Source organism: Typopeltis vanoorti, chromosome 17, assembly GCF_054136105.1.
Source record: "Typopeltis vanoorti isolate ZY-2024b chromosome 17, IOZ_Tvanoo_1.0, whole genome shotgun sequence".
Classification (NCBI taxonomy): Eukaryota; Metazoa; Arthropoda; class Arachnida; order Uropygi; family Thelyphonidae; genus Typopeltis; species Typopeltis vanoorti.
In genome coordinates, this window is record NC_143565.1 from 77548234 (window position 1) to 77573575 (window position 25342).

Sequence of the window (25342 nt, forward strand, 5' to 3'; positions counted from 1 at the left end):
CACTTTATGTCATTTTTATTATCTCTGATTTCTTTTACAGTACTCTTTTCTCTATTTCTAAATTTTTACAGCCGAAACCAGAACATTTTGCTACTACATATAACAATTTTAAATGCTGGACTAGTCATTCTATCTACTGAGATAACAATAAATTATAGTAATCAATAATATGACTCAAGGTCTCTTAGTCAAGGCTAAATAACTGAGAAGAGACTTCCACATAATCTTTAAGGGATGTGAAAAACAGCTCGGGGGTTCTGACAATGTCTAATCCTGAACTTCTTGTAGTACATCCTGTTAGTAGGTATTCATCTGGAAATTAATATTGAGGATGTGATGGCAATATGAGACTTAGCTAACTTATTACAAATTATATTACAATATTAGATTATCATGAAGGCTGGGACATCACATAGTTAAATAAGACCATTTCAATGTTTCTGTCAAGAAATCAAGGCAAAAAGTGAAAAGTCAGGTACTGGAATAAATTCTACTTAAAATCAGCATAACTGAAGGAAAAAAAGTGAAACTGGTAGAAGAATTAGAGGAGTAACATGTCAATATAACTGGTATTACCAAGAGATTAAGACTAAAACATGTGATTCTGTTAAATAATAACATATAGTATTCAATGCTAAACATGATGAAAAACTTCAGAAATAGTAGAAAATATAAAGTAGAGTGATGTGGACAAATTTGAGAATGGGAAAACTGGATAACGAGATTATTACATCTATAGTCCCATTGAAGATTCTAATAACCAAGAAGTACAGAGAAAAAGCATTTCACATAAAGAAAGAGATGGTTCTTGTTTGCGATCTAAACAGCAGAGTTGGAAATAAATACCAGACACAGAAATGTCTTGAGAACATTTGGAGAAAAGAGGCTAATAATAGCAGTAGGTACCAGCTGTATTTAAGTTTAGGACATGGTTGAATCATCAGTAACACAATGTTCCAATATAAAAATGTGCACAAATTTACATAAACATGACATAGAAATAAGAACGATCTTATTATTTTTTATTGACTATGTCACTGTTGAAAGTGACACCTACACACTGGCTCAGGATATAAGTGTAAACAGAGGATTTGAAGTAGGAAGTGATTACCACTTGGATTTGCAAAGGATAAAAACAAATATCATAAACTGAATATGTAAGAACGTTCTAAAAGGAATCATTGTTGAGCTACTTTCAGAGTTGAACTTTAGATTCAAATCCACAAACATTGAAAAAAAAATGTAGGTTTGTAAACAAAACCAGCTCTTGAAGACTCAGTGGTAAACTTTAAAGAAAACAAGAAGAAAGTGTAACAAAAAAATAAGTAAGTCAGCAAATGCTCTCTGATAATATAGTGGAAACTGTAAGAAAGTATAAACAAAAGTCAAAAGAAGACTTTATTATCAAGAAAATATAAATATCATAAAGGTGGCAAACCGTTTTGGAGATATTGAAAGAAGCTTAAAGATGGAGGAAAGTGTACTGTAAAAGAAATCAGAGATGTTGAAGATGATATAAAAACTGAAGATAAAGATATTCTAGATATTATTATTATGTGACACCTCCAGGGGCGTCCAAAGACTCATTGAGGGAGAGTGTGCCAACAGCATCAAATGATTGAACTCCTTCCAACTACTAACCACGCTCAAACTTGCTTAACTTTTTGCATGAGCCATTAGTAGCAGAGGCTCTATCAATCGACCAACCTTTGCTGGCAAATATTCTAGATATTTGGAGTGATTCCTTTGAAAGACTTAAACGAGAGTAAGAGAAGCAGTGACAGAACAGTACTGGAAAATATTCAAGTGGAATGAAATCAGGATTACATATCAATATGTGAGCAGAAAATGCTCAGAAATCTGAAATAGAGAGGCATCTGAAGTAGATGATATTTGGCAGAAATGCTCTGATGTGGAGGTATAAAAATGTTTACAGTGAATACACTGCACAAATACAAAACTGATTACAAGGGTGAATCCCTGATAATTTCAGAAAGGCTCAAAATTTCATTTGGAAAAAACATCTTGAATCGAAATGATAGTGCATGTGACAGTGAGGTCTGAGTCTTATGATTCCATAGAAGTCTGATGATGATAATGATAACATATCCAAAGAATTACTTTGCCATTACTGTTAGCTGGGTCTCTAGATTTAATCCTTAATCCATCCAAGGTTTTCTAATACAAATATACTACAGGATAACAGCCTTCGATGGGTGCAATTCACATTTAAAAAAAAAAAAGAAATTAAAATGGGAGAAATTAAGAGAACCGAGAGACTTGCTCAGATCACTTTCTCTTTGACGTTTTGGTTTAGCTTCATGTCTTGCTGATCTGAATGGATATGTTCTGTTGAATTGTTTTCCTCATTCCTCCGCTTTCTTCTATGCCAGTAAAAACATGCAGCTGAGATTAACATCCATTTATATTTTTCAGCTTCCAACTTAACAAACCAACTTTTTATTTCCCTCTTTTATTCCCTCTAATCTTATTCTTTGGAGCAGTCTTCTTCAATCTGCTTCACCCAGCTGTTCAAGAAACATGTCAAGGGGTTTTTTCTTTCCTAATAGCCACACACACACACACACACACACACAACATTGATGTGCTACTGGCTTTTCAACCTTGCAGGCATGTGTATGTGTGAGGTAAAAAAAAATTAAATTATATATATATATAATTTTTTTGTATAATTTTAATTATAATATTATATAATTTAAAAAAAATATATATATACACACACACACATATATGGCATATTTGCTCTCCAGCCAAAAGGCTGCAGGTGTGGGCATGGATGTTGTGATTGTATATGAAAATACTAGTGATGGTGGTAGGCAGTAGATGGCATTGGTGTAAATATTGCGGTCTGCTGTAGTTGGCAGACTGAATGGTAAAGCCTGAGAGTTGTAGAGTAGGTGCCCTCCCTCGATGAGTCCTTGGACATTTTGGAGGTGTCACATAATAATAAGAGGGGGTGTGAGGAGTAGATTTTTTACATGGAGAATTGTCAGTGAATGGAACACATTACCAGAATGTGTTAATGCAAGGAGTGTTAAGGATTTAAAGATTCTATATGATAAATATGTTGTCAGTTGAATGAACCTCCCAAGATGAGTCTGTTGATTCAATGGAGGATGTAAAAATAATAATATATATTATTATTACGTGCCACCTCCAGGGAGTCCAAAGACTAATCGAGGAAGGGCATCTACCCTACAACTCTGTCTACACCACTCAATCAAACGCCACCTACCACCACCACCACTAGTATTTTCACAGACAATCACAAACATCCATGCCCACAGGGGGATTCGAACTCCCAGCCTTTTAGCTGGACAGTGGATATGCTAACTACTTGGCCAACCAGGCTGGCTGCCTGTACTGTTTGTTGTTGATGGGAATGTGCATATGTAATCTTCACAGGCTTTGTGCATTGAGGAACAAATAAGCAGATCTTATCATAACAGACTTACAAAAATTTTTATAACTACCAATCACAATTACTGTAATTATTTATTCAGTTTTAACTGACTTCAACTGTATCTTGTGGATGTACAATTTCATCCCCCCCCATTGTTGTGGAACCTGGTTTAAGACCAACGCCCTGTTTATGGGAGCCCAGAAGTATCTTACAAACACATCATGTTTTGTCTTTTGAACAATATTTAACAACAATAACTAATTAGCTGACTCATAATACTAATGTGAGCTGGATAAATTAGGATTGGAGCATTTCTGGGTTAGAGGATTAAAAAATGAAATTTATCATTATTTTTATTATTATAATTATCATCACAGGATTTCTTTCCAATTAAGCAAGTCTGCAATAATTCCCAGGGAGTAACTATTCTCTCCGAGAAATAATATAAAACCTCTCTTGAGCACCTTCTACAGGTATCCTTATTCATATTCTTTGTTCTACCCTTTGGAAAATGTTTGCAATGTTTGTTTGTTTGGCACTTGCAACCCTCAAAACAATTTCTCAATTATATCAGCCTTCCTGGGGAAAAAAAATTCATTTAAATACCAAAAATAAATGATTTATAAATTTTGGAATTATGTCACAAATTAAAAACCTGAAATCAATTTTATTAACTGTGGAATTGAAGAAATAGCATTAATGAAACAAGAAAAATTACGAAAAACGCAAGTAAAATTCCCTAGTAATCTGCTAATTGCCCCTAGCAATATTAATTTGGCTCCGCTGATGAATGAGGGTCAATTCCTATAACTGTACAATATTATCTAAATTCGCAGCAATATCTTACTTTTTTCCTGTTCCTATTATGTAAGTGTTTGTACCCTGCAAGGTCATAGGGCCTGGATTGCATCCTAAAATTCTAATAACTCTAGAAGAAAGAGAAGAAACTTTAGGTATTACTGTACTCATTTTGTTATCTGTTCGTTTGAGAGGTAGGTGCTCTGTAACGTACAACTTTTCGCTTCGACAAATATCAGTGCCAACAATTGTACCTAATCCTATCTCATTTCATCAGCTCCTTAACAGTTGACATTAAACAGCGGATTTGTTTTTTTATATTTCCTTATTAGCGTAATAAGGAAAATAAACGAATTCTTCCACTTATTTGTATTACTACCATTCGTTTCTTTCCCCCTATACCAGATAAATTCTTCCTAGTCGCTTTATTACCGTATTTTATAATATTATAGAAATGAAAATAGAATTAAAAAAAAAAAAAAAAGAAAGCTATAAAGAAATTGATTGATAGAAAAAAATATCATTTGCATCCAGAGTAGTAAATCTTAATTAGATTTTTTATAATGCCTCAGGAGTAAGAAAGCAATATTTCATATTTTATTATTATTGTCTTCCTCCCGGATTGAAATTTGGGCTTTGTATCCCAGAGTTTATGAGTTCATAATATGGATGCCTCATCCTAGCTAAATTTATTTATTTTCAGAACCCATAAATAAAAAATAAAAATAAAAAATGAAGACAGTTAATTTGGAAGAAACAGAATTATTTAGGTGGGAAGGTTCGAAAATATGAAGTGCACTTCATAAGCGAAGATTCTAACTTTCACATATTATTATTATTATTATTATTATAAAACCTCCATGGAGTCAAGAGACTCATCGCCGAAGGTCTCACTGTAATATACACAGTTTATCATACTGCGCCTTAAACATGTGCTCATCACACTCTCGAGCAATACATTCCAATCACTCACCACTCTCCATGCAATACATTCCAATCACTCACCACTCTCCATGCAATAACATCCTTGCTCACACTCTCCTTGTACAACTTCCAGAGATGACCTCTTGTTCTCATATCTTCACTCATCCTATGCAAAACTTTCCCGACATTAATCTGGTAATAGAGCCTGTGTAGCTCAGTGGATGTGGCGTTTGCACACCATCGCGCTAGGCCGCACGAAGGAAGTCTTGGTTTCGAGTCTAGTCGGCGACTAGAGGAAATTTTTCTAAGCCTTTTTTCGACCGGTTCCCGAGTTAGTCGATCTCTGGCACGGGCAAGCAGGTTTTTCCTCCCGGAAACTCGGGTTTTTCGTCCTGTAAACTCAAGAAAATCGACCGTAGAACCCACATTATTTCAGACATTAAATATATTGTGTTAGGGTTAGAGACCACGAGATGGCGGCACATTTGAGCCGTCTCTCTTCACTGCGTACCACTTAATTAGTGATAGCCTTGGGCCATCTGTCTCTGATTGGGTACCAGTGGAGATTGAACTGCCCACTCAGTCTCCAAAAGTTAGATAGGGCTAAATGGCCTCGCCTACTCCCGTATATACGGGAATAAAAAGGCGTTAGCTGATTTTTTTTTTTTTTTTTAATCTGGTAATAACCGCTTAACAATTTATGTCTCGATCATATCCCTTCTTCTATGCACCATTTTATGTAAATTGCATTTTCTCAATCTATCTTCACATTTAACATTCCAGAGACCAGAAACCATCTTGTCAATGGTCTTTGGACTATTTCCAATATGACTTCATCTTTTTGAAAACTAAGTGACCAAATCTGGGCACAGTAATCCATATGTGGTCTGATTAAAGCTTTATACAAAGGAACCTTAACATCCTTATTTCTATAAGTTAGTTACCTCGGCATCATTTCCAAATACATTATACCAAATACAAAAAAAAATAGCTCACACAAAAATATAAACACATAACTTCAAAGAAACATCTAACTGAGAATTACACACTTATAAAATAACTTTTGTTTTTCAATTTAAAGGAGGAATACACTAGACACCAGTCGCTTACACCACTGTGTGGTTGCACAGTGGTATAGGCATGTTTGTATGCACTGCTCAGAAATGGCTAAATTAAACATTGCGCCCTTCGATTGGAATAGGCCTAAGTTCGATTCTCGTTGCGACGGGAGGAATCTTTACCTGGTCGATTTCAATCGATGGTGAGTTAGCCGATCTCATACGGAGGTAGCAGGGTTTTTTCTCCCGGAAACTCGGGTTTTTCATCCCGCATACATACAAATCGGCCCTTCAGAACACACGCAATTTACAGACAAAAATTACTAGTTGTGGTGGTGTTGGAGATGGGCGGTAGATGGCGTTGATTCGTAGTAGAGGTAAGGTGTAGAGACAGTTGAAGATGTCCTCCCGCGATGAGTCTTCGGACTCCTTGGAGGTATCAGGAATAATAATAATAATAATAATAATAATAAACCAAATACTTTATATTAGATTGGCAATGGGCAACTATCCTGGTCCATCGGGCCAAAATTTATTCTGTATTTTTCATAAAAGCTAGTGACTCTAGTATGTGTGTGAAATTTGAGGGCAATCATAAGGTGTTGATGGGTCCACTTTCTGGATTACTGTTTTCAGGTCTACTCGCCTGGATTCCTTGGTAGAAAAGATTCAGAGGCGAGTGACCAAATTGGTGAGTGGTGTTAAGAGTGCACCCTATATCATAGATTGAGAGTTTGTGGAATACAGAGGTTGGTTGATAAGCGAGAATAGGGGGATTTGATAATATTTAAGTTTCTATAAGATTTATGCAGGGGAATATTTCAGCATTGGGATAGTGGTGGAAGAACAAGAGGTCACCCCTGAAAATTAAGTAACAGTGTGGTTAACAATTGTGTGAGGACTAGATTTTCCGCTTGAAGAGTGGTGAATGAATGGAATGTGTTGCCAGACTCAGTTGAAAGTGCTTAGTCTGTAAATGAGTTCAAGAAGAGGTATGATAGATATTGTGTGGATAGTTTTGGTCTCCTGCAAGGAGTCTGACTTCATAGAGATACCCGTATGATGATAATAATAAACTATTATAGAATTGTCTTCTAATTTGACGTATTACATATAATAAATACAGTATTTTTTTAAAAGTAAGTAAATATGTACCTATTAATCGCTTAAATGCACAAAACATATTCATCCTACAAACACTTCTATGCTTATCAGCACGTCGAGCTAAACGGATCGTGATGGACATATCTATCGTCTCACAGATTATTATGAATATTATTATTGTTGTTGTTAACAAACAGCTATCTCCACAGAATCCAAAAACTCATCGCAGGTGGTCCACAAACATTGTTCACACTATTCCTATCATACCTCCCATAATGCCTCCAAAATTTCACCATAGGAGAAAGAAACTAGTCATTATTAATGCAGTACCTATCATGTTCTCCTTAAACTTATTCACAGATGAAGAACTAGCAATCATCTCAGGCAACTCAGTCCACTTATTCACCACCCTCATAGTAAAAAACAAAAAATTACACCTCATTCCTTGCTATCTGAAAATTTATGGAACTTCCAATGATGACTGTTCTCTTGCTATCTGCCATATTCTAAAAATTTTCCCTACCTCCATTACATAAAACCGTTTAAGCAACTTGAATGTTTCTATTATGTCTCCTCTTTTCCTTCTATTTGCCAATTTTTGTAGCCCCCAAAAATCTTCAATCACTCCTCACATGGAACATTCCATAAGCCCAAAACAATCTTGGTTACCTGCGTCTCATCACCCTCATATCTCCAAAAAACTCAAGAGACCAAGTCTGAGCACAATAGCCCGGACTTGTATGTATCACAGACTTATAAAGGAGAATAATGACTTTCTGTCCCTTCTGGTCGGTGTATGTTTGAGCGTTGAAGTGATCATCGGAACTGTTTTGCAAATTTTTACGATATGACCTCTGAACTCCAGTTCCCGGTCAACCATAAATTCCATGTCACTGGCCTCATCAATTTCCAGCAGTAAAACCCAGCAACAGAATACACAGACTGAAACTTTTTTTCAGTAAGCGAATAAATTTACATTTTTCCACATTAAAAGAAAATCTTCTGACCACAATGACAGCCTATTCAAACTTCACGATCACTATATCATTTTTATTTACTAAAGCTCTTCTCAACTTAGTGCCATCTGTAAATAAACAACTAAATAACACTTCAAATTGTCGACAACAGAGCCTTCGCGACCAGTGGTCTTGTTCACCAAGGCTTTTTTGACCATTGATTCTTCTCTGTCATACATTACCCTCTGATGAATGTCTGATGACCACTCACTTATCCATTTCACCAATCCAGTATCCATTGTCATTTGTTTTAGCATAACAGATTCGAGGCAATATTCTATCATTGCTTTTGCAAATTCTCAGTATAACAATACAGTATAGATATTACCTTTATCCAACACTGGTGTTATTTTATTATAGAAAAAAAGTAAATTGCTAAGGCAATACCTCCCCCTTAACAAAGTCATGTTAAACTAAACAGTATCAAAATTTTATCACTCAATCTTGAATTCTGGCTTTTACCAACTTTTCCAAACCTTCTGCCACTTCCGAGATATTAACAAGTCTGTAATTTTCAATCTCTTTCACACATTCCTTCCAATCTCTTGGAACTCAGCTTGTGATTATCTGTATTATTGTGCAGCTTATGCTATCCATTCACTGCATCAAAAGCTGTTCTAGCTTATTATAATTAGTAATAATAAATAAATATTAGGCTAACTCCTTTTATTCCCTTATAGGGAGTAGGCGAGGCCTTTAAACCCTATCTAGATTTTGGAGACTAAGTGGACAGTTCAATCTCTACCAGTAGCCAATCAGAGATAGCTGGCCCATGTCTATCACTAACTATAGGCGCACCGATGAAAAGACGGGCAAATTAATGCTGCCGTCTCTTGTTACCTAACCCTAACAGGATATGCTACTGTCTGAAAAAATGTGGGTTATATGGTTGATTTTCTTTAACTGATGAAAAATCCGAATTTCCGACAGAAAAAAATCTGCTTGTATGTGCCAGAGATTGACTAACTCGGGAACCTGTCAAAGAAAGGTATCGAAAAAGTTCCTCCAGTCGGCGACTAGACTATATTCGTGCGGCCAAGCGCTGAGGATGCAAGCGCCAATTCCGCCAATATTTTAATTCTCCCACATTGCCTCCCCCCCCACACATACATTTCTTTCCAAAACACCGTAACTGCATTAGTTTACACATCGCAGAAAAAAGAAGACAAGCCACAACACCCAGGAAAAAGATATGTGTAAATTTCTCTTCCTTTATGCTACATATATTTATTGATAAATATACATCTACAATGCGCTAAGAATCCGTGAGTAAAAAGCCAATGACATTTAAACAGGGGCACTCCTAAACAGAAGCAGGCAAAATAGCCATAAATATAATAGTTTGTTAAGAGGAGTAGCATGGGAGTTTTCCCAGAAATATTATCCATTATTGTCCCAATATATAAAAGGCTCAAAAAAATAAATAAATAAAAGAGTGCAGCAATTATAGAAGAATAATATTATTGTGTCACTGTGCAAATATTTATGAAAGGATAAAGGTAACAAGAATAAGAGATGAAAGAGGAAGATCTAAGAGAAGAGCAGTTTGATTTTAGAAAAGGAAGGTCGATCAACTGTTGATTTGATTTTTGTTTGAAGCGAAATTAATGCAAGACATGGGCATTTGTAAAAGTCTGTTTATTGCATTTCTTGATTTGGAAATAGCATTTGATTATGTTCAATGGGAAAAAGTCATTAAAAGTTTATAAAAGATAGACTTAACATACATATTTTGTATCATGGTTATTTCTTATTTTTCTAGTTGCTGTGTGAAGACCAAATTTGGTAAATTGGAGTGGGTACATTTAAAAATAGAATGTGACAAGGAGGTGTGTTATTTCCATTGTAGTGATGAATAGTGTCCTAGATATAGTTTGACTAGTGGTGTGCTCCAGGGATCTGTTCTTGGACCACTGCTGTTTAATCTGTTCATTAACGATATAGGGAAGGATCTAAGTGGAACAGTTCATTTGTTCGCTGATGATGCAAAGTTGGGTAGGGCGATAGTGAATGCAGAAGATGTCAAAGTCTTGCAGGATGACTTAGGTATATTGGAGTTCTTGGCTAAGTAGAATGGATGTCAATTTAATGTGACAAAATGTAAGGTTATGCATTTTAGGGTGAAAAGATTAGCAGCAGTATACCACATTGGTGGAACTGTACTCCAAGAGATTGATGAGGCCAGGGACTTGGGAGTGTTGGTGGATAGGGAGATGAAGTTTAGGGGGCACATTGCAAAAATAGCTAAATCAGCTCATCAACTCACTTGGTTGTTGAAAAATACCTTGACGAGCAGAGACAAGCAAGTTATTGTACCTCTGCACCAAGCCGTAATAAGACCTCATCCCGACTATTGTGCCCAGATTTGGTAACCTCGGTTCCTTCTTGATGGGGAGGAGGTGGAGAGGATCCAGAGGCGAGCGACTAAGATGATAGCAGGTCTATGGAATGAACCATATGAGAACAGGTTGAAGATTTTGGGTTGCAGAAACTAGTTGATAGGCGGAAAAGAGGAGATATGATTGAGATATTCAAATTGCCAAAGGGTTTTTATAAGATTAATTCCGAGGATATTTTTGGGATCAGGACTGGTGGCGGGAGAACTAGGGGACACCTATGGAATCTGAGCAAGAGTGTGGTCAGCAAGGGTGTTAGAACTGGGTTCTGTACTTTTAGAGTGGCGAATGAGTGGAATAAACTGCCAGAGTCTGTTGTGGGTGCTAAGGCGGTGAGTGAGTTCAAGGCGAGGTATGATATATACTATGAGAATGTCGTATAGATGTGTGGACATGATGTTTAGGGCCTCCCTCGATGAGTCTAAGGACTCCCTGGAGTAGCCCGTAATAATAATAATAGTTAGTGATTAGAAAGGAGAAACAGCTGTATTTTCAGATTAAGTGGTGATTTGGGCCATTTAGAAGAATTGCAGAAGAAACTGGACAAATGAAATAGCATGACACAGAACTATGGATTACATATTAATAGCTGGAAGAGTGTGAACATGGTTTTAAATCAGAGTGGAAATGTAAACATTAATGGTGATATATATACACAGTCAATAGATGTTTCAATAAGGAAATACGAGTATGCATATATAAATAAATTATAATACCAGAATAAACTCACGTAAAAATATTATTTTATTTTATTAGTATAATTTTCGCCTAAGTATCAAAGGCATCTTCAGTACATGTAAAAAAAGCTAATCCAACAATAACTGATAATTCCAAAAACGCGATTGTCCAAAAGGGAAAATAGTACACAGTATTATGCGAGTTTATTCCGATATTATAATTTCTTGTAGTAACTCTCGCTTGAAGTGGTTTGTACATCTAATGAAAATAACTTCAGAAAGAATACCAAGAAGAATGTATAAAATGAATTTGAGGGGAAGAAACCAAGAGGAAGTTAACGGAAAAGGTGGAGAAATCAGATAAGACCTAGAAAAGAGAAAATTGAATGAAGAATTTGGGCGTATAGAAATGGAGAGGTTTGATCCTCCTGCCCTGAGAATGCAATGCCTGAATACTAAGTTTATTGAATTTAAAATTCAGTATAATAGATATGTTGCAGATAGAGTAGACCTTCCAATAGTACCCCACCCCCCCACACATCAGTATTATAATTATGTTTAGTAAAATCTTTTCCATCAATAAGTCTTTAACCTCAAGAGAATAATAATAAAAAATAATAATGAAGTCAGGAATAAAACATACAACAAAATGGAAAATTAAAAACCTGTACATAATTTATTTATTTTTTTTTTTTCAAATAAATTATTGGAATAAACGTTTTCCCGCCCGTGGTGTAGCTGTGTGTTTGAATCTTGGCGCTCCGTTTGAGATCATCTAGTTTCGTGTTCTGTGCGAGAACTTTATTTCTTCTGTTTATTTATGTCTATAAATATTTTGTTTGCACAATGAAATTAAGCGTTCCTTTATCTTGTATGAAAGCAATAAAAGACCATTATAGTAGCAGAAAGACGGGGGATATGAGCAGCAGTTTGAAGCTTATGGTGCGTAGTTAGCCTACATTTATGAAGAATTAATAAATATTGTATAAATGTAGCTTGCCTTTAACTGGACGAATGATCAATTGGAGGCTTGTCTCAGGATGGACATGAATAACACATATTTAATACTGTTAGTTAATATAAGATCGATGACGGTTTCAATGGCGAAGCGACGTTGCAAGCATTTTTTATGATCATTACTTAAGGAAATTATTGTTTTGTGTTGATGAGATTAGGTTCTGAGGAATGCTGATCAAAAAATAATTCAGTGCGATAGTTCTTATCTTGTGGCGAGCATAATGTGACACGTTTTTTTGTTATTAATAACATAGCAAGTAGTATGCATCTCTTCTCATACCGACCTAGAATTTTTTTTTTTTAATTCATTGGCCAGTCTTTTCAGCTGTACTTCTCCATGGCAGATTCATGTAGTTGCATTATTCCAAGTACTACCCTCCTTTTTCTACAAAGGAAATACTTGTGCCATTCAGTTGTTATAATGGCCTAATTGTGATTAATATCTAAAGGAATCTTGTATCTTCAAATCAACCAGTCAACACACACACATGCATAAGTGCAGAAAATATGAGACATAAATTTGAAAGACAATCACAAAAATTGTCTTTGAAAGACAATTTTTGTGATTGTCTTTGAAAATACAAGTGGTGGACAGTAGATGGTGTTGGTGATGCAGTTGGTGGATGAGGTTGAGTGGTGGAGATAGAGTTGTAGAGTAGGTGCCCTCTCTCGATGAGTCTTAGACTCCCTAGAGGTGTCAAATAATAATAATAATATATCAATAGCAAAATCCTTTTGCAGTAACAAATCTACATGTTTTGATGTGCAACATACACATCTAAAGCCCAATAGAGGCCCCCATCTTGTTGTCATATTTTACTGCTGCTTCTCCCATAAGTTTAATAGAGGAAATAGCAGTTATAATATAAAATTATAAAGGTTGTCTGATTTAACTGAGGTTGTGGTAACTATATGGAACATACTATAATAAGGACACCCACTAAGAGATGAGAGGCTTTAGCCCCCAGAGTGGTATTAACTTGGACTTGTTAGGGATGGGCTTTGGTTGCTTATAAGGCTGAGTAGATCCATCTCCACTTTTTTCCTTACAAATAATAGTAAAATATAACAGGATGGGGAGGGGGGGGGAGCTTTATTGAGCTTTAGATGTGTATGTTGCACATCAAAACATGTAGCTTTGTTACTGCAAAAGGATTTTGCTATTCATGTTTTGATAGAGCTTACTATAAAGATGCTTGTTGGCATTCTCGCTAGCTGAGTGATCCTAGCTTGGGCTATCCAGAACTTTCTTTCTTGCTGAAGTGGAACCAAAGCAATGCATACACACCACCAGAATTTCCCTTTTTTGGATGTCTACTGGCTACACTGCACAACAACACACTGTAGATGTTAGATCCCTGTAATAGTGGTCTGGAGAATAGGCAAGTAAATAAAACTCGGAAATTGATCCAACAATATCAGAAAAGAAAAAGCCAGAAGGAATCTGTCATCACAGGCAGATACTCCATATGGAGGATTTGATGAGTGCTTACCAGTAATGTATGAAGCTTTAGTTTTACACAGTTAATAAGTATAGTTTTAACTTATTCTAATAATTTAATTTTCATTATATTTTGTATTATACAGTTTTTTAACTTAAGATTTTTTTCTTTTCTATACAGCTTTATCTTGAATATGTTTTACTTTTAAAGAAACTTGCTATTGCTGCCAAGAATAAAGCTTTGGAATGCCATGACAACAAAATTACCATTGACCATGTTGCCAGTGTATGTAAGGCAAGTACTTTTTTGTAGTTAAATACAAACTAAACATTTGTCGAAATTTATTGTTTTAGAAAATAATTTGTAGTGCAATTTACTATAATAAGTCATTCAAAAATAAATTTACTCTCAAAATATTTAAATTCATAATTTCACAGACTATAGTAAGGATGCCACTACTGTTATTCATATTATATTTCCAAATTATAGTATTTTCCTGATTTTGTCAGTATTTTAACCTAGTGTCAGCAAATAAGTGTTCATTAGTGCTCACAAGTTTGAGAGTATTGGACCTGGTCATAGGATCATAAGAGCTGTCCATTACCCAACAATTACAGTAATGGACAAATGAATTGGTGTTCTTTAATAACTAAGATTACTTGGCTATTGAAGAACACATTCAATTTATGAACAATACAAGGCTTAGGCAAGAAAGGTGACCAGCATGGCAAGGAGGGCAAAATCAGATTATGAGAAGCTAGTCAAGCAGGCCAAATAAAATCCCAAAGAGTTCAATCATTACATGGCAATTTGGAGAAAGAATGACTATGGGAGATTAACCTTAATGAGCAATGATGGTCACTAGGTGACAGAAGTAGATAAAATCATTTAGTTACTGAGTGATCACTTTGCAAGGGTATATCATCCTATGAGGTTACTGTTTAACATATGTGACAGACACCAATGTGAAAATAGAGGTGAATGAATTATGGAAGGTCTTAAGATATTGCAGAATCTCACAGGATTAGATAGGATATCAGCTCAGGTTTTGCAAGAATGTGCAAGGGAACCTGCTTGAAAATGCCTCTGACTTGGCTGTTTAATTTAAGTTTCAGCTCTGGTCGAGTTCCAAGGGAGTGGAAGAAGACAAAATAATTCCTTTGCATAAGGGAGGTTCTAAGACTGCAGTAGCAAATTATAGACCAATCAACATCTCAGGCATGGTGGTAAAAGTACTGAAAAATCGGACAAAGAGAATTCAAGAATGGGTGGATAAAATGTGATACCGTATAAGGGGCAACATGGCTTTGTGGGTCATGCCTGAGCAATTTACTAACTTTTTATAATAGAGTAACAGATGAGTTAGATAAATGAAATGCCTACATGATGATTTTGCAAAGGCATTTTGACAGAATACTGCATGGAAGTCTGTTACACAAATTAGAACAAATGAGAATAGATATGACACTGGTTAAGTGGATAAAAGGGTTGCTTCTTGACAGATATCAAAAAGTGGTATATGGGGGAGCAGAACGAAGGTGAGAACAGGTGACTGGTGGTGTGCTGCAAGGTTCAGTGCTGGGACCATTGCTGTTTAATTTGTACATAAATAATATAGGAAATAACCTGAAAGATTATGGAAAGTTTATTAAAGGTTCAGTTGTTTGCTGATGATGCAAAATTAGGCAATAATAGTTAATCAAGGCTATGTGGAGAGTTGCAGAATGATTTAAATAGGCTCTAGCTTCCTGCAGTACAGTGCTATAAATGTGATACATAGCTTGTAATCTATTTATCCCAAAATGCATAACTTTATATTGCTCCACATTAAACTGACACCCATTATCTTTTGGGATAAATAGATTACAAGCTGTGTATCACATTGATGGCACTGTACTCCAGGAATAGATGAAGCTAGAGATTTAGGGGTGGTGGACAGAGAGAGAGAGAGAGATAAAGTTTAGAAGACATATTGCTAAGGTAGCCCATAAGATTGCTTGGCTATTGAAGAACACATGAACAAGTAGACATAAGCTATTATTCATCTTTCTAAGGCCTTGATATGTCCACATCTGGATTACTGTTCTCGAGTCTGGTCTCCTGGGTTTCTTGGGAATGAGGAAGCAGTGGAGATGATTCAGAGGCGATTGACCAGGATGGTGAATGGTCTGTGGAATGTTCCCTATAAGGATCGATTGAGGGTGTGTGGATTGCAGATAGGAGAAAAAGAGTGGATATGATAGAAACACTTAAGTTGTAGGTTTTATAGGATTGATGCAGGGGAAATGTTTCACCACTTGACTAGAGGGACCAGAACAGGGGATCATCCCTGGAAGTTGAATAAAGGTGTAGTCAGTAGGGGTGTGAGGACTAGATTTTTTTTCTTGGAGAGTAGTGAATGAGTGGAATGGGTTTCCAGTGTCAGTTGTCAGCATGTTGTCTGTTAATGGGTTCAAGGAGAGGTATGAGATTGTGTGAATAGTTTGGATCTCCTGCAATGAGTCTTCGGGCTCCATGGAGGTGCCCATGCAGTAAAATTTTTTTTATAAATCCACATGCAAGAGCCTTTTCTTTGCATAGGTGAAATTCAGGAAATAGCAGCCATCTGTAGTAAACTATTAACATCAGTGAGCTAAGTTGCTTTAGTATGCCATCCAAGACCCACTTCCTAAAATATGCCACATATGAAGAATAAAGTGAAAAAATATTGTAATATGCCATTTAGCTACTAGTAAAAGACTTCTTCTAAAGGTGATTTCTAGGGATTGAGTTAGTAGCAATATCTTCATAGGTCTTAGCATCCTGCTGATCCCAAAGTTTGAAGCTGGTGACAGCTTCAAACTTTGACTTATGTTATGGGAAGTGACACACTCCCATAACATAAGCCAATATGCAAATCCTAATGAACTATTTGTTACACATATTGTTACGGACAACTCCAAGGAGTCCTTAGACTCATTGAGGGAGGCCCTAAACATCATGTCAAGAACTATTCAGCATTCGCACAGTATCTATCATACTTTGCTTTGAACTCATTCACAGTCATGGCACCCACAACAGACTCTGGCAGCTTATTCCACTCATTCACCACTCTCCAAGCAAAAAACCTAGTTCTAACACCTTTGCTAACTACATTCTTGCTCAGTTTCCATTAATGGCTCCTAGTTCTCCCACCACTACCAGTCCTGTTCTGAAAAATTTCCTCTGAGTTAATCCTGTGAAAACCCCCTCAGTAATTTGAATGTCTCAATCATATCACCCCTTTTTCGCCTATCACCCAATTTCGGTAACCCACAGATCTTCAACAAGTTTTTGTAAGGTTCATTCCATAGACCAGCTATCATCTTGGTCACTCTCCTCTGGATCCTCTCTATCACCTCCCCATCAAGGAAAAATCCTGGCACCCAGATCTTGGCACAGTATTCAAGATGGGGTCTTATCAATGCTTGATAAAGAGGAACAATAACCTGCTTATCTCTGCTAGTCAAAGTATTCTTCAGTAACCAAATGATCTGATTTAGCCAATTTTGCTATGTGCCCCCTAAACTTCAACCTTCAACTCCCTATCTGACACTCCCAAATCTCTGGCTTCATCAATTTCCTGGAGTACAGTTCCACTAATGTGGTATACTGCTGTTAATCTTTTCACCTCAAAATGCATAACCTTACACTTTGCCACATTAAACTGACATCCATTCTCCTTAACCCAGTCTGCCAATCTATCCAAATCATCCTGCAAAATTTTGACATCGTGTGTTCACTTGCTCTACCCAACTTTGCATCATCGGCAAATAAAGAACAGTTCTTCTCAGATCCTTTCCTATATCATTAATGAACAAATTAAATGCCAGTGGTCCAAGAACAGAACCCTGTGGCACACCACTAGTCACAGGCCTTCTTTTGAACTCTACTCCTGAATAAACTACTCTCTGATATCTCTCCATCAACCACCCTTCTATTCATCTCCCCAACCCTATATCCATCCTAATGTGCTGCAGTTTACTGATTAGAATTCCATGTGGTATCCTGTCAAAGGCCTCAGCAAAATTCAGCAGTATCACTATAAACCCATTACCATATAGAACTATATTAAACAATTATAGAAAAATATAAATATATAGAAAATTATACAGAAATTAGTCAAACACTAAACTAACTGTATAGAAGAGAATGTTCAAACCAGTTTTAACTTATGGATCCAAGAGCTTGGTTACAAATAAAGATTTAATCAGACTTGAGAACAACAGATATGAGAGTTCTGAGAAAGATTTGGGTGGGAGAAGAGCAAACAGATGGCATTAATGGCCGACATTAATAATTAAGGATATTAGGAAGAAACTTAAACTCCCCATTCTGTTTAAGTGTTATGGTCCCTTAAACAGAATGGGGAAAGGAAAGGTTAGCAAATCACATGTTATATTCATTGCGAGGATGGCATTGAAAAAAGACCCAGAGAAAGATCCATAAAGAGGTGACTTAGAAGACCAGAATATGAGATCTAAAAATAATGGAGTATTGCATTGACAGATTAACTTCTTAACAACAGTTTTCCTCCAAATTAATGATGAAAACTTTTCATGTAGTATTATCAAATGATACAGGAAATCATATCTTAATATCCTAAGGGTACATATCAGGAATTTGTTAATGATGATAGTTGATTGTGAAGACCCTTTACATTCAAACTATTGTTTACTTATTAGCCTATTGGAAGGGCCAGCAAATTTATTTTTCTTTACTTTTTTTTTTTTTTTTTTTTTCAGAGAGGTGAAGGGAGGGAGATTTCTGAGAAGGAGCCTGCATTGATTCCTTTTACAGTATGCTTTCTTCCATTTCTGAGCTTTTCAATAGCCTCCAGAATATTTTGCTACCTTCCTGATATTTATTTTCTATATTCTTTCCATGATTTTTGTTTAACTACTTTTATGCATAGCTTAGCTCTCTTCCATTTTTCTCTATACTCATTTAGGGCATCTGCTTAGTTATTTGTCAGGAACGTTTTGCTTTCTTCTTTTCCAGGACTGCTTCTTTAACTTCTTGTCTCCACTATGGGGTTCTTAATTTTCTGTCCTTGCAGATAACTTCACGCATATTTCCCCAGCTAAATCAGTTTCTTCAGAATTTGCCACTTATGTTTGCATAATCTGCTAATGCATTCCAGGAAAGAACTTGACATTGTCAGCATCCAGGAATGCGTTAGCAGAGCTAATCTCAGGTGGTATGGTCACTTAAACAGAATGGGAGAGGAAAGATTAACAAAACAAGTGTTCTCTGCCAGGTTGGCAGGAAAACGACCCAGAGGAAGACCAAGATATAGGTGGATTGATACGGTACAAAGTGCCTTAGATGATAGAAATATAAGATCTGATAATGTTGGAGTCTTGACAAGTAACAGACTGATTTGGAGGAAAATTGTTGATAGGAAGTAATGATGTAGTTTTTTCATGTAGTACTATCATATCCTATACACCCCTTGAGGGTACATGGCAGGAATTTGATGATGATGATGTTTGCATAATTGAGTATACAGTTTACCTGCAAAAGCTGCTCAACATTAATTCTTTTTAAAACTTTCTTACATACCTTTCTTTTCAGTGTGATATATATATATATATATATATATATATATATATATTTATAGTACTTAATATACTAACTAAAGGTCAAAATGTTTTTTACCTTGGGTATCATATATGTTAAAGATATCAAGCTATTTTAAACCTGGTTTTAATCCATTTCCCAAGTAAGTCAAGTTTGCACCTGCAAGTAGTGCAAGTCTGGGTGATCCGCAAAGTACTGCAAGTCTTAGGCAACTTGTGGTAAAGGTGGAATAAGCTCTGATCACTATTCTTAATATTTACCTTTAATGCAAAGCACATCTCCTTGAGGAGATGTGCTTTGCATTAAGGAGATGTATGATACTATGCATTAAAGGCAAGGGGCCACTACCTAGACCGGTTTTGATCTTTATTGAATTTTTACTGATGAGACCTCAATAAAGGTCGAAACCGGTTTGAATTTTTACTGATGAGACCTCAATAAAGGTCGAAACAACTGGTCTGGGCAGTGGCCCCTTGCCTTTAATGCATAGCATCATACATCTCCTCAAGGAGATGTGCTTTGCATTAAGGGTAAATATTAAGAATAGTGATCAGAGCTTATTCCACCTTTACCACGAGTTGCCTAAGACTTGCACTACTTTGCGGGTCACCCAGACTTGCACTACTGCAGGTGCAAACTTGACTTACTTGTCTGTTTGCTTACTTGGGAAATGGATTAAAACCAGGTTTAAAATAGCTTGGTATCTTTAACATAGCTAAAAGCCACTTCCAGTTTCAAATTCTCCAACACTCTTGACATAATCAATGAGGCTTTTATTTCTTGTCTCTTCCATGTGAACTTGTGCACATCTGTATGTTGGAACATAGTGTTAGTAATGACTAGTAATGACTAGTTAGTAATGTCTTGAGCAGAAGTCCAGCAAATACTGACCATTATTGTTAGCATTGCCCATTTCTTCAAATTTTCCCAAAACGTTCCTATATGCCTAGTGGGATTCATTTCCTACTCTACTGTTCAGATTTCCAACAATACCACTTTTTTCATTTTCTTTATGTCACTGCCTGTTCTAATGACTTGAAAAATTCCTTCATTTCTTCCTTAAAACCTTCTGTTGGACCATGGGCGCAAATAAGATTTTGTCCATTTCCCCATTTTGAAGTTTGTTCAGATAACTAGACTTGAAGAACCTCCAATCATGAAGTTTATCTTCATGTTTGGTATTGACTGCTATCACTACTCTTTTTCCTTTCCTTGATAATTATTGCCTGAATTTAGTAAGTTCTCACCTGTTTTTTTCTTTAAGTGATGATTGATGGTTCTTATCTTCAGTTCTTCTGATGTTGAATTTATTCTTCTTCTAGATGTTGAGTTGGAGCTTATTCCAGTAGCTGATTTTTTTTTATTTGGTTGCAAATTAAATTAAACTTGCTAAGCAATTATATTCTTTTGTTATCCTTTATCCAAATGTAAGCAAACAGTTTGCACATGAAACACATTCACGACTAGGCTAAATTACTTATAGAGGCTAGTGACCACATTAATTGCCTTTGTATCCTATCAAAGCACCCCAACCCTTTGGGATGTGTATAATGCTATGCATTATGGGATGGGCTACCACCTAGGCCAGTTTTGGTCTTTATTGATTCCAATCATTGGGAACCAGATCCAGAAGACATACTAAGATTGAATTAATGCAAAAGTCATATTTCTCATATACATACAAGTAACAAATAGGTGTATTACCTTATTCTCTGGATATAGTTGAAGTTTGTGAAGGTATTTCATCCTCATGAATGCCACAACACGTAGAGCTTGAGTGCAGTGGGAAAAGGGAGGAAGAGGAGGAGAAACTGTTGAGTGAGTTGGAGGTATATGAAGAATTGAGTAAATTTGATTGTAATGAGTCTGTGTGACTTATTACAGGATTGATATCCGCCTTGATGTACTGTTTAATATAGTGTTATGTTGGGACAAGTTTCAATGGAGTGGAAGGAGAGCTAGATTGTTCTGTTTCATAAGAGAGGTGATAAGGTTTACATTTCAAATTATAAGAAAGTCTGTGCCTGGAGTTGTGTTTAAGGTGTTGGAGAGATTAATGCGGACTAAGATCTAGACCTAGATTGATGACAGAATTCTTTGATAAACCATTAGTTTGCTAAGGAAGATTACATTGTAGCATTCTGCTTATTACAATCAGGTGAGAAGTGCATTGACAAAGGAAATGCAAACATGTTGGTTTTTCAAATGCCTTTGATAGATTTCAACATGATAAGTTGATAATTATGGAACATATTGGGTTGGATAATAGATTAGTGCATTGAATTGGAAATTGACTAACTGATAAATATCAACAAGTTGTGTATGGGGGTGGGAGCAGTATTCCAGAAGAGGAAATTCACTAGAGTGCCCCAAGAGTCTATTTTAGGGCTATTGCTGTTTTATTTTGTATGGTAATGATATTAGGAAATGTGTGAATGGGGACATGCATAAAGTTGGAAAAAACTATGAGGGGTAAAAGCAGATGTGGCTTTGAGAGAGAACTTTGAATAGACTTAGTGAATGGGCAAGTGAGTGGGATTGAAGTTCAGAGTGTAAGGTTTTAATATTCAGGAAACAAAGATGGATGCAGAGTTTACATTTGATGGAAGAAATAAGAGAACTGGGATGATGGTGGATTAGGATCTAAAATGTGAGGAGAGCACAATGTATTCTGGCAACGATGTGGATGAACTTGACTTGTAAAACCTTGACCAAGCAAAAATGGACTTCTGTGCACAGATTTGGTCACTTAGTTTTCAAAAGGAAGGAATATTGGAAAGGGTACAAAGGTGATTAACTAAGGGGATTTCTGGTCTCTGTGGAATGTTCAGTATGAATAAAAGTTGAGACAATGAATTTGCAGAGTCTCAAGGATAGGAGGGGGATGAGTTATGATAGAGACATGTTATTATCAGAATACCATAGAAGAGATTTTTCATAAAATGGTAGGAAGAGAAGTGGCCAACACTAAACAACACTTTCTCCAAAACCATTGAAATGCATTCTGTCAGGCATATATAAGTCCTTTTATCCATCAAACTTACTCCATACATCAATAAACTGCACACTGTTCCTCCCTGCATAACCTTCTCATTAACAATCATGGCCCTTCTCAGTTTTGTCCTATCATACTGAGGCAACAGACAATCTTTACTTTCTTGTTCTTCATTTTTGCTTCCACTAACAACTCTTTCACATCTTTTCTCATTGCATATTTATCAATCCATCTGCCCAGAGCAGAGAGAGAGAGAGAGAGATTGCAATAATACCAGCAGTCCTGATATATTTTACCTCTATATTTCCTACAAATGAAACTAAAATTTGAATATCTTCACAGATTTTTTCCGTTGATTCCAAATATCAAATTACAGCTAGCTAGGGACCCAGAATAATGGAGATATGGATGGATGAACACAAAGAATCAAAGTGCTATGCATTTTGCAAAAATGTATTTATGTTCATAGTTAAACTTTATTATTATTTCATGGGGGTTGAAAGGCTCATCATGGAAAAATGTCAGGAGTGGGATTCGAACTCACAGTCATCTCACATGAAAGGATCATTTTTTCGATTCTGGTGCCTTGGACCACTCAGCCATCCTGACAACAAATTTAAATTACATTTAGTTAATGCTAATTACTTTTTCTATATAACAAGTCTTGCAATCTCGAACATATGCAAGTTCTTTTTGTCACCATTGATATTGATTTCTTGAGAATGTGCTAAAGTAACTGTTTCTTTAATGTTGTGTTGTCTAACAGCAGCACACAATGAAAATTTTTCAAGTTCTCTATGGCAAGCTTTAAATGAGAGCCCTTTATATAAGAGCTTTAGATAGGAATCTTTCTCTTTACAGGGCTATCTGGTCATTTACAGTGAGTCCAAACCTCTCAAGACTGCCAAATTGCAGGATTTTGTGGCATGGTAATTGCCACCATTGCTAAGGCAGCAGTCCTGTGTGTTCATAAGATAACAATTTATTGAAATAAGTGTTGGTTTATATTTAAAGTATGCAAAATCTGATGTGATAAGAATATTTTGAATAATGAAGCTTGTGAAAAGGGCATTAACTGTTCTTTCTATTCAAGTGTGTTTTATTTTTCTAGGATGTTCTGCAAGACTTGGATAGGTAGCTGAAGTGTAAAGAGATTAAACAGGAAATCATACTTGTAAACATTCATGATATTGAATTCATAAAAAAAAAAAATTGAACAATAAACTATCCTGTGATTTATATAGCTATCTACTTTAATTGAGCTATTTCTTTTCCTACTCCATGAAACATTTTTTTTTTCCTATTTAAAACTTGATCAGTTATGTATAACAGAAAATCAGCAACTGCTGAATTTACAAACAGCCATTCTAGCATGGTAAACATTTAAGATGCTTTTTTGAAATTATTGATTAAATACAATGAATATGAAGATACTTAACTGTTCTTCCTAAAATAGAGCATTGTTTTATTTCCTTAAGGTATTAAGAAAATGATTAAACTTTTTTTTTATAGCACAGAAATATATACAATGTGGAAAATTCTGTTTTTGCTGGAGTTAACAGGTTCTGTGTGACATGTTTTATTATTATATATGGACATCTCAATGGTGTGTACTCATTGCAAGAGGCCCACTGACATTAACCATCAATACCTGTCATATTTTGCTATGAACTCATTCACCAGCAAAGCACTCACAACTGACTCTAGCAGACCATTCTGCTCATTCACTACATTTTAAGCAGCAAAAAATCTAGTCCTCATGCCCTTGCTAACCACCTCTGTTGAAAAATTTCCTCCATATCAATCCTATAAAACCCCAGAGCAACTTTGACACTGTGCAAAGTATTCTTTCATAGTGGTTACATTCCTCCATCTTGAGCAGTAGCATAGCTAGGTTTCTGTGTCTGACAAATTTCTTCATATGAGCTGTGCTCTTTTTTTTTATTATTAATTGTGTGTGTGTGGTAATTTTGATAAGTGGCAAAATATCCTGTCATTGGTGCTCTTTCGAACGAGCCCTTTGCAACTGTCCCAGTGCATAGCATTCCTATACCTATGCTTTTGAGCATCCTTTTATATTGAGACAGTAGTCTCCTGCTGCCCCAATCATCTGGTTTCATCCTGTTCTCACAGTGAATTTCATGTCACACAACAATTTCAGTTCTGACCTAGCAGAAGCTTTGATCAGTTAAACACAAGAATCAGCTGTACTCGAGGATTTTCCATTCTTCATCTTCCTTAATGATTCTTCAACCTGTTGAACTTCTCTATTATTTCTTTCACCTACGAATTTATTTCACTCTGGCTTTCATTTTTTATTAGCAGATCTCTTAAATGATATTGCTACATCATAAAGTTTTGATCTCCATTTATTAAATTGGTGACATGATTTTCAGGAGTTTCATGGTAAACGTAAAATCCAGACGAGCAAATTTTACTCATGACTTAAATTATGAAGAGATAAATATCAAAACAAGAAGACACAAAAATTAGCTATGATGATGAGAAACATTGAGATTTTCATTAAAAAAAAAAAATACAGTAAGTATAATACACCGTCATCAAATTCCTGCCATGTACCCTCAAGGGATGTACAGGATATGATAGTACTACATGAAAAAATTACATTATTACTAACTTCCTATCTACAATTTTCCTCCAAATCAGTCTGTTACTCCAACTTGTCAAGACTCCAGCATTATCAGATCTTATATTTCTATCGTGTAAGGCATTTTGTACCGTATCAATCCACCTATATCTTGGTCTTCCTGTGGGTCGTTTTCCTGCCAACCTGGCAGAGAACACTTGTTTTGTTAATCTTTCCTCTCCCATTCTATTTAAGATTAACTCTGCTAACGCATTCTTGGATGCTGACAATGTCAAGTTCTTT

General features: G+C 35.9%; 1 protein-coding gene and 1 long non-coding RNA gene across 8 annotated transcripts in view; one reads left to right on the forward strand and one right to left on the reverse strand.

Annotated features, from left to right (window-relative positions):
* The window catches only part of LOC150097521 (endoribonuclease LACTB2), a 93485-nt gene extending 88911 nt beyond the window's left edge, over nucleotides 1–4574 (reverse strand). The window contains exon 1 of one of the 2 annotated variants that reach the window (XM_090407190.1): nucleotides 4272–4574. In XM_090407190.1, coding sequence (XP_090263316.1) covers nucleotides 4272–4393 — 122 coding nt within the window. In that variant the 5' untranslated portion in view covers nucleotides 4394–4574. The remainder of the gene's footprint in view (nucleotides 1–4271) is intronic. The other variant, XM_090407191.1, reaches the window with a different exon arrangement.
* Nucleotides 4302–23699, forward strand: LOC150097522 (uncharacterized). Of its 6 annotated transcripts, none has more exons than XR_016549666.1 (3): nucleotides 4302–4377; nucleotides 14067–14150; nucleotides 23564–23699. It is a non-coding gene; the product is annotated as an uncharacterized LOC150097522 (long non-coding RNA). The 6 variants fall into 6 exon arrangements; XR_016549664.1 differs by having other exon boundaries at nucleotides 4324–4416; nucleotides 14037–14150; XR_016549661.1 differs by lacking the exon at nucleotides 4302–4377 and adding an exon at nucleotides 12156–12339 and having other exon boundaries at nucleotides 14037–14150.
* The last annotated feature ends 1643 nt before the right edge of the window (nucleotides 23700–25342 follow it).